The sequence below is a fragment of the Babylonia areolata genome, chromosome 29, assembly GCF_041734735.1.
Source record: "Babylonia areolata isolate BAREFJ2019XMU chromosome 29, ASM4173473v1, whole genome shotgun sequence".
In the NCBI taxonomy this organism is placed as follows: domain Eukaryota; kingdom Metazoa; phylum Mollusca; class Gastropoda; order Neogastropoda; family Buccinidae; genus Babylonia; species Babylonia areolata.
In genome coordinates this window covers 21,998,660-22,008,918 of record NC_134904.1, presented here as the reverse complement: position 1 = coordinate 22,008,918, position 10,259 = coordinate 21,998,660, and the positions used below count along the sequence as shown (strand labels likewise).

The window sequence follows — 10,259 nt, the reverse complement described above, 5'->3', positions numbered from 1 at the left end:
CTCGTATTCTAGAGTGAAAATGCCTTCATTGTTGAATGAAATAAATTATGATAAATAATCAATTAAAAGATCGACGGACTGATGAATTGATCGTGCAAATACAATAACCCGACACAACACAGTCCAGTGTACGTAGACTTGAAAGAAAAAATAAGCAAAAAGGAAAAGAAAATGTGCAGTCAGGTATGACAACGGCTGACTGAGTTGCTCAATTATGGTCTGAGTAGAAATGAATGACCTGAAACATGAGGAGGAACATGAATGAGAGAGAAAATCTAGGCCGAAAAGAAAGAAAAAATGGCAGTCAATCTAGAAGAAACTGAAAACAACAACAAACCAAACCAAACCAAACCAACCTCTGTGTTACGGTGTGTGTGTGTGTGTGTGTGTGTGTGTGTGTGTGTGTCACAGAAAAGAAAGAGAAAAATGGCAGTCTGTCTGGGAGAGGAAAAACAACACTAACAACCTCTGTGTGTGTGTGTGTGTGTGTGTGTGTGTGTGCATTGCTTAAACAACTGAATTATCGAAGCACTGGCAGATATCGATACAGAACATGTGAACGATACAGAGAGCGGCGACAAGAGTACAGATAGCAACGACAAAGCTTCGACGAGACGTTGGCCTTCATCGGAGAGACTATTTTTAGGAGACCCTGACGCGACACCTCATTATATTAGAGTGCGCTCGCTCTCCTGCAAGGAGAATGGCCTCGATTTCCCTGTCCTCTTCAAAGTGCAGCTCTTTCTAAAAGGTGCGTCGAACACCTTCCTTGACCTCAGCCTGAAAAATAGGCCAACTTTATGTGAGTGAAACACACAATGTCGGGCAAACCTCTGCACTGCTCTGTTAAGCATGGGTTCACACGTACCGGCCAACTGCACTTTTTCTATACCGTGGGTTGTTTCATGTCAGTATCCTTTCAGGAGAGTTCACTGCTCCCTTCCCACAGAGATGGTCAAATGGTCGGTCATTCACAGCTGGTTTCGTTCATAGAAGAGGAGGGAGCGAAGGAGCTAGGGGGTTCGCAGTTTCAGAAACAAGGTGGTGTTAAAGCATACACTCTGATCCATTATATCAGTCAAATATCATCATCTTAGATGAACAGACTATAAATAAATAAACGAACAGCTGATACATTACTGTAAGCAACTGATGAGAAAAAAGAAGAAAGAAAGACAGAAAAGAGAAAATGCCTGACCTTTCAGTGCATAACGAAGTAGCTGGGCGTCGATCCTCGATTGATACTTCTTCTTCTTCTTCTGCGTTCGATGTTTTTTTTTTTGGCTGCGTCAGACGGTCACCCCTGTCGCCACGATGTAACCCACGGTCTTCTCCAGGTCGTGGCGGTCTCCCCAAAGCTGCGCCTGTAGCTCTGTGCCCCCTGGCCAGGTTTGACGCCGTAGAGCTTCATGGGTTGGGCAGTGTTGGAGGATGTGTTCAGGGGTCTGGGGTCCAGTGCCACATGGACACTCATCAGTGTGGGCGATCTTTATCCGGTGAAGGTGACTCAGTAGTCGGCAGTGGCCAGTTCTCAGTCTGAAGAGGACTGTCTGCTGGTGTCTCTGGAGCTGGTGGATTGGATCGACACCACTGTTTGCACCCAGCCTTCTCTTCCACTGGTTCTGGTATCGGTTGTGGATGATGGTCCTGGCCTCTCTGTAGGTCACGGGGTGGCTGAACTGCTTCATTTTGCTGCCTGCCTTGGAGAGAGCATCGGCCTTTTCGTTCCCCGTGACCCCACAGTGAGAAGGAACCCACTGAACAGTGACAGTCGACCGTTTTGAAAGGTCATGAAGGGCTGCTTTGATGTTTGTCAGCTGCTGTTCGTTTCTGGTTGACTGGAGTCCCTGCAGGAGAGATCTGCAGTCAGTGAAGAAGGCTATCTTTGGTGGTGGGTTGACTGACATCCTGAGGCCTTGTGCAGCATGGAGTAGTGCTGCTGTCTCCGCTCTGTAGTTCGAGGAGATTCTTCCTGTGGGGAAGGCTCCAGGGGTCAGTCTTCCATCTGTGTGCCTGATGAAGATGCCTGCTCCTCCATTCTTCACCGCTCCCTCCGAGGATCCGTCTGTGAAGACGTGCGTCCATTCGCTGGGGTTGTACCGAGTCTCAATCATCTCCAGTGTCAGAGCTTTCAGCAGGGGAGGGGCTTGGCAGTCCTTTTGGTCGATGCCAGGGACTTTTGTGATGATTGAGACTCCTTCCAGTTGGTCGGCCGGTTCCTCGAAGTCGGGGAGTGTTTCCATCTCGGCAGGGGACGAGGGCAGCAGGTCTTCATGTTGGCGGTGCAGGGCCTTGGAAAGGTGGTTGAAGCTGGTCCGCTTCAGTCTGTTCTTTGTTGGGTGCTTCAGTTTTTCGTGCATGGGGTGAGTTGGCATGCGCAGGAGCTTCTCGCTGTGGATGAAGACTTTTTCCTCTCGTCTTTCTTCGAGTGGGTGGAGGCCTGTGTGTTTCTCCATCGCCTGAACTGGAGTCGTCTTCATCCCGCCAGTGATCAGCCGTAGCCCTGCGTTCTGAACTTTGCTCAGGCGGCTTGTGTTGGTTGCTGATGCCGTGGCCCAGGCAGTGCTGCCATACTCCAGGGTTGGCCTGACAGTTCCAGTGTACACCCTCTGCAGTATGCTGCTGTTGGCACCCCAAGATGTCCCGGCGAGTTTTTTCAGGATGGCCAGTTTTCTGGTTGCTCGTCTCTCGATGTCCTTGAGATGGGGGTTCCAAGTCAATCGCTTGTCGAGCTTCACACCCAGGTACATTGGCGTGTCATCCTGTTTCAACTGCTTTCCGTTCAGTTTGAGGTGGGAGGTTTCTGACATCGGTGACAGCGAGAAGATTGCTGAGACTGTCTTGATTGCTGAGACTGTCTCGATTGATACGAGGCCCGGTGCTTAGCGGAGATCCCGACGAAAATGTCATTGAACGACATCGGTAATCGTTACATACGATAATTTTTGTGGGAGTTCGTCGGAAAAAATAAAAAATAAAAATAAAATAATAACTACAACAACAGCAATAATAATAATAATAATATTAATAATATTAAAAAAAAAAAAATAATGATAAAAGGGAGTTCGTTGGTAATTTTGGTGAGAGTCAGGACTGAGGTGTTGAGGGTCACGTCGTGACCAGTCTGTGGATCAAGAGTTCGATTCCTGGTTGGACTTTTCTCCACGCCATTTGCGAAAAGTTCATGTTGGACAGCAGCGAAAGCAAACTCAAGAATCGAGAAAGCTCCGTATATAGACTTTCAATGACCGAGAATTGAACGTTGCATCCGTTAATTATTCGGGACCGATGTCGAGCTGTTGGCAGCTGCACATTGATCGAGGATCGACTGATCTCCAGCGCCGGCCTTTGCATAAACCTAACGTGCTAATTCAGTCATGGCTTGAGAGCTTTCCCTTGGTTTGTGTAAAACAGACATAAAATGAAATAAAATGAACCAAAAGTGAATAGGCAAAAACACAGTACAGTAAACTGAACTACTGACGTAAAATTTCAAACTGGGTGGCAACAAATGAATGCAATTCAGTGCAGATTCAGTGATCGGAACCTGGTGCTCACTGATTCAGGTGACATCAGTATCCTGAAAACTGCTAGTGTGTGTGTGTGAGTGTGAGTGTGTGTGTGTGTGTGTGTGTGTGTGTGTGTGTGTGTGGTGTGTCAGTGTATGAGTGTGTGTGCCAATGTGTGTGTGTGTGTGTGTGTGTGTGTGTGTGTGTGGTGTGTCAGTGTGTGTGCCAATGTGTGTGTGTATGTGTGTGTGTGTGTGTGCACGTGTGCCAATGTGTGCAGTGTGTGTGCCGTGTGCGCGCGCGTGCCGCCGTGCGTGCACATGTGTGTGTTAACTCAGAAGTCACGGTGGTGTGTGCGTGTGCGTGTGCGTGTGTGAGTGTGTGGCACTGATGCGCGCGCTATATTTCACGCGGCACTACTGCGCCCATCAGTAAATCTGTCTTTAGATACCAGTTAGCGCGTCAGTTGGTCAGGCATCTGCTCAGTAGATGTGACGGATTTGTCCGAACGTACTGACGGGTAAAAGAGGAAGCGACCATAGCTCAGCTTTGTTGGCATTGAGACTGAGCCTTGTTTCTTTTGTTGGTTTGCCGAAGTTGAATCATATCATTCTGGTTTGTTTTATTCCGTTTTTGGATGGGAAAGTATATCTATGGCGTTGGGAGTGTTTTCTGTGGGACTTTGGAGATCGTTAGAGGCCATCCATCACCGGCTGAACAATGCCGCCACTATCGAGTGGGTAGTCAGTGTTTGACTTCAAATATTGAGAGATCACCGGCATAGTGGGTTCGAATCCCGGTCGTCGGCGCAAAGTCACAATAAGGGAGAATAGCGACTTTCTTTTTCCATTCTGCTAGGTCAGCATAAGTTATGTGCACAGTTGTTTTTACACGAAAATGCCCAACTGGATCATACCGTGGCATTGTGAACCTGATCGTTCTACAGGTTATATATTGGTTAAGTGCACGGCACTGCTTGCTCTGTGGCCCACCGTCGGTTCTCATCTCAGTCCGCACTCCCGGTCATCACCATGTGATGATCAATTGAACAGTCCCACCTACCACTCAATTTCTTCTTCGTTTGTGGGCTGCCGCGGTTCCCAAATTCACTCGAAAACACGAGTTGGTCACAGTTTTTAGGTGCATGACCGTTTTGACCATCCGCCATGTAGGCCGGCTGTATTCATACTCCGCCGTTTTCGCGGGGTGGGGGTCATCAGGTTCAAAATCTGGACTGAGAAGTACGATTTATCACACGAAATTATACTCCTTTGGGCTTTTGTTGTTGTTGTTGTTGTTGTTGTTTGTTTTTTTGTTTTTTGTTTTGGTTCTACATATGTATGCAGCAACAGTTGGGTGTGCGCTTCACAGCATTGAAAGACGAGTCATATCCTTCCCTGTCAGTCGCCGCGTCACCATGATGACGGTCACCAAGACAGTAAAAAAACAAAACAAAAAAAAAACAAACAAAACATTTCCACATTGTTCAGTTCAAGAGTAACATCAACTTTAGAAAAATTTAATGGTTTTGAGAATTATTTGCACAAAGCAACGTCTGTGCAACGTACTATTCAGTACGGATAATGACTGTAAACCGCTGCCAGAAGGTGGAAAACAAGACAGCTGAGCTCGAAACAGCCATCCATTATATCAAACCCGACGTTGTCTGTGGCTGTGAGTCATGGTTGAGTAGGAATACTAAATCCAGCGACGCCTTCCCAGATGACTACCATGCCTAGAGGAAAGACAGGAAAACCACCACTACGGGCAGAGGTGTTTTCATACTGGTGCACAAAGATATTGTTTCATCTGCTGAGGAAGAACTTGTCTCCGAATCGGAAGTCGTCTGGGTGAAGATCAAACTGAAGGCCAGTAAGGACCTCTTGATAGGCTCATTCTATATGCCACAACGCCAGGAGAAGGACATCCAGGAGGCCAAGCGGGAGAGAAGGAGAGCTGAGAGGCACTGGCGTGCCACTAGTTTGACCATCAGTAGGGACATTTTTCAGACAGCCAGGAATAATGTAACAAACATTGTTGACAGGGCAAAGTCAAAGTTCTACTCTTCTAAAATACTTGCATGCACCACAGCCAAACAGCTTTTCAACGCTACGAACAATCTACTAGGTAAAATGAAAAACACTCCTCTCCCTACAACATTTTCGGTGCAGGAACTCCCTCAAAAGTTTTCTGACTTCTTCACCTGCAAAATATCATGCATTCGTGAGAAGCTTGACTCTGTTGTGTCTCCTTCTTCACCCGTTCAAGAACGCGTGTACAGTGGTCCTGTTTTTGCATTGTTTCCAACCGGTTACTGAAGATTTTGTGAAGAAAGTGTGTCTGAGCGCTTGTCCGAAATCCTGTGAGCTTGACCCTGTCCCGTCTTCTTTGTTGGTTGAATGTATTGATGTTCTACTGCCACATATTACTCATGTCATCAATTCTTCCTTGCTGTCTGGTTGTTTCCCTGAAAGCTTCAAGTCTGCTGTTGTACGTCCACTCATCAAGAAACCATCTTTGGATCATAATTGTTTGAAAAATTATCGACCTGTCTCTAATCTGTCATTTTTATCAAAACTGCTAGAAAAGATCATATTGTCTCAGCTCTTAGCTCATCTGGAGCAGAATGGTTTACTTAATTCCCACCAGTCAGCTTATAGACGTGGTCATAGTTGCGAAACAGCCCTTCTTAGAATAGTGAATGATTTGCTTTCGGGATTTGATGAGGATAAGATATCTGTTCTCGCTCTCTTAGATTTGTCAGCAGCTTTTGACACTATCGACCACTCTATCCTCTTGAACAGACTTAAAACTTCCTTTGGTATTTGTGACACTGCACTAGCATAGATCACGTCTTACCTGTCAGATCGTACACAGAAAGTGTGTGTAAATGGTACATACTCTAGAGTATCTGCCTTGAAATATGGTGTCCCACAAGGGTCCGTCCTAGGTCCTGTTCTTTTCGTGCTGTATGCGGCTCCTGTGTCGGATGTCATCAGTCATCATGCGATGTCGCATGAGAGCTTTGCTGATGACACACAACTTTATCAGTCGGCTTCCATAGCTGAATTTGATGCACTGGTGACTCAAACACAGGAGTGCATTGCTGGCCTAAAGGACTGGATGACTCTCAACAAGCTGCAATTAAATGATGATAAGACTGAATTTATGATAACCTGTCCAAAGAAGTTTCGTCAACATCCTTCCTTTCCTGACTCTGTTCTGATCAATAGCACACCTGTTTCACTTTCTCCCTCTGTTCGCAGTCTTGGTGTAATCCTGGACCAGTCTCTTTCCTTCCAACAGCACATTTCGAATATCTGTAAAGTTGCCTATTTGGAACTGCGTAGAATCAGCTCTATCCGCCACTATCTCTCAACCGATGCAACCAAGACACTTGTATGCTCTCTGGTTCTCTCAAGATTGGATTACTGCAACTCTCTTTTGGCCGGCCTTCCCAAATACCTGTTAGACAGACTCCAACGAATTCAGAATAACGCTGCCAGACTCATTTGCAGAGCTTCTAAATTTGACCATGTTTCTCCTCTCCTTCAGTCTCTCCACTGGTTGCCTGTTTCTGATCGAATAGACTATAAGCTATCCACTCTGACCTTTTCTGCAGTCAACGGATCTGGCCCAAAGTATCTTTCTGAACTCATCCATATCTATACCCCGTCTCGCCAGCTCCGTTCTTCCTCTGATACTCGACTTCTCAGGATACCTCACGTCAGAAGTAAGACCTATGGACACAGATCGTTTTCTTTTCAATCGCCAAAGACGTGGAACAAGCTCCCTGATAACCTCCGTCATTCTGATTCCCTCGCATCTTTTAAATCTCGTCTAAAAACTCACCTTTTCCCTCAGCAATAAGTTCAGTTGTGGCAGGCCCACAACTACATGCATGTATATGAATGTGTATTGTGTGTGCGTGTGTTTATGTAAGTATGTGCCTGCCTATGTGTGTGTATGTGTTAGGGTAGCTGTTAGATACACATGTATGTTAAAATGTATGTATGCAGTGTGTGTGTGTGTGTGTGTGTTTGTGTGCGTGCGTGCGTGCGTGCGTGTGTGTGTGTGTGTGTGTGTGTGTGTGTGTGTGTGTGTGTGTGTGTGTGTGTGGTCACATTTTGGTGTGTGTATGTAACATAGATATAATGTTTTATGTTATCAAAAGCGTTTTTGTAAAGCACCTAGAGCAGATTTCTGGATAGTGTGCTATATAAGTATCCATTATTATTATTATTATTATTATTATTATTATTATTATCCAGGAACTGAGGAAGTCGCTTGAGAAAGCAGCCCATGAGAGAAGACCAAGACAGCTGATACTCTGTGGTGACTTCAACTGCCCAGATGTGAACTGGAAAAACGGCACCACCACACCAGAAGCCCCTCAACGCCAAGTGCAGGAGACTCTTGTGAATGTCACAGAGACAGTCCAGCTCACCCAAGTCCATGCAGAGTCCACGAGAGAAAACGATGTACTGGGCTTGGTCTTCACAACAAATCCGACCCTGGTGAAGAACTCCTCGTCCGTCCCTGGTATCTCTGACCACGCCATAGTCGTAACAGACATCGACTCAAAAGTCTGCTAGAATAGAACAGAATATGTCTTTCTTTCCTTTATTACATTTATTAACTTTTCAACGTGCGGCGACTCCACGCCAGGTCCAGGGTGTTTGAGGCACTGTTGAGAGAGTTCCTCTTTGCTGATGACTGCGCGCTTGCTGCACACACCCATGAGGACATGCAGTTCATTATGGACAGGTTCTCAACCTCCTGCAGGTGCTTTGGACTCACCATCAGCCTCAGCAAGACCGAGTCCATGTACCAACCAGCTAGCTCACAGAGATCAAGTCAGTCGACAGGGTGTGGAACAACAAAGGCATGAGGCTCAGCACCAAAGTCAAAACCTACAGAGCTGTTGTGCTGACCACCTTGTTGTACTGCTGTGAAACATGGACGACGAATCGCCGTCACATTCAACAACGAGCAGTTTCACCAGAAATGCCTACGAAAGATCCTTGGCATAAAGTGGCAAGACAGGGTCTCCAACCTCCAGGTCCTAGAGAGGAGCGGCCTGCCCAGCACTGAAAGCCTGCTGATCCAGTGCCAGCTACGCTGGACAGAACACGTTGTCTGCATGACAGGCAGCAGGATCCCGAAGATGCTTTTGTATGGCCAGCTGAAGGAAGGCCACCGTGAACTTGGAAGACCCTGCAAGCGCTTCAAGGTCACCTTGAAGACAAACCTCAAAGCCTGTGACATAGACATCGCTTCCTGGGAAACTGATGCCTTTGACCGCTCTCGCTGGAGGATGCTGTGCTCTAGTGGCATAAAGACGTTTGGAAACAAGAGAACGCTGGCCATTATGGAGAAGCGTGAGCGAAGGAAGCAGGGCTCAACTTCTGGAGACGTTTTCCCTTGCAACACCTGTGGGAAGTGCTGCGCATCCAGAATCGACCTCTTCTCCCATATGAGGACACACACCGACAGATAAGCCTGCCTGCCTACTCATCCGTCGGTCCGACGGAAGACTCCATTATTACCGGGATCACAAGGAATATTGGAGGGGGGTAGTACATAACAAGATACAAACATCAATCGAAAATCAGACACAAACACCAATACAGTAGAAATTAAGATACATACAAGTGCATATCAATATATAAACTTGTGCATACTCACACATGCACGCACTGCACACACACACACACACACACACACACACACACACACACACACACACACACACAGACGTTTGAACAGAAGCTGCATATTACATGTGGATGGAGCTGATGACTAGATCTTCAGGTAGATGGTTGCTGGTTGCACAATTCTATTTATCACACTGGATTTGTTCGAAAGACTGCTTTGGGGAAAAAGCTATTGGCGAAGCGACTGGTTTTCGTCCTTATACTTCTGTAACGTCGACCAGAGGGGAGCATCTCGAAAATCCCAAAAGCTGGATGTGATTCGTCCTGGCTGATTGGTTTTGCTTTTTTGAGTAGCTGCTTATAATATATGTCTTCTAGAGAAGGTAGATCAGCCCCGGTAATCTTGGTGGCAGTTTTTACGATTCTGTTAAGGACTGCAACTTCTGCCTTGGAAATGTTTCCATACCAAACAATAATAGCGAAGGTTAGCACACTTTAAATGACTGCTCGTCAACGTAGAAGGAAGATCCACCTGCTCACATGCGCTGACTGGGATGGCCTGAACGCTGACTTGAGTGGTATGAAGGGTGAGGTCAGAGAAATCTACAACAAAGAGTCAGATGTGGAAAGCCTTCAGAGACACCATTACACAAGCCACAAACTCCCATGTACCATTCAAGCTCAGCATTGGAAGGAAAAACTTGCCATGGCTGAACAACAGGCTGAAGAGACTCATACGTTAGAAAAGGCGCCTCTTCGCCATGGCAAAGAAGACAAAGAACTGACAAATTTCAAGTTTGTCCAGAGGGAATGCAGGAGACAGTTGAGGAAAGCAGTGAGAGATTACATCAGCAACACCATCACTGGCCTAAGCACCAACAGCAGCAAGTCATTCTGGCAGTACATCAGGAGTCGGAGGTAGGACAGCTTGGGTATAGCCCCGTTGAAGAAGAATCAGCGACACCAAGGCAAAAGCAGAAATACTCACTGACAAGTTCAAGAGCGTCTTCACTCGAGGTGATGAAGGCACAGCCAAGCACATGGACAAACCAACAGCTGACGATATACCCAACATTACCATGGAAACAGAAGG

General features: G+C 46.5%; 1 protein-coding gene across 1 annotated transcript in view; it reads left to right on the top strand.

Moving 5' to 3' along the window:
• The window catches only part of LOC143274614 (uncharacterized), a 50,244-nt gene extending 42,140 nt beyond the window's left edge, over nt 1–8,104 (top strand). The window contains exon 2 of the mRNA XM_076578482.1: nt 7,781–8,104. Coding sequence (XP_076434597.1) covers nt 7,781–8,104 — 324 coding nt within the window. The remainder of the gene's footprint in view (nt 1–7,780) is intronic.
• The last annotated feature ends 2,155 nt before the right edge of the window (nt 8,105–10,259 follow it).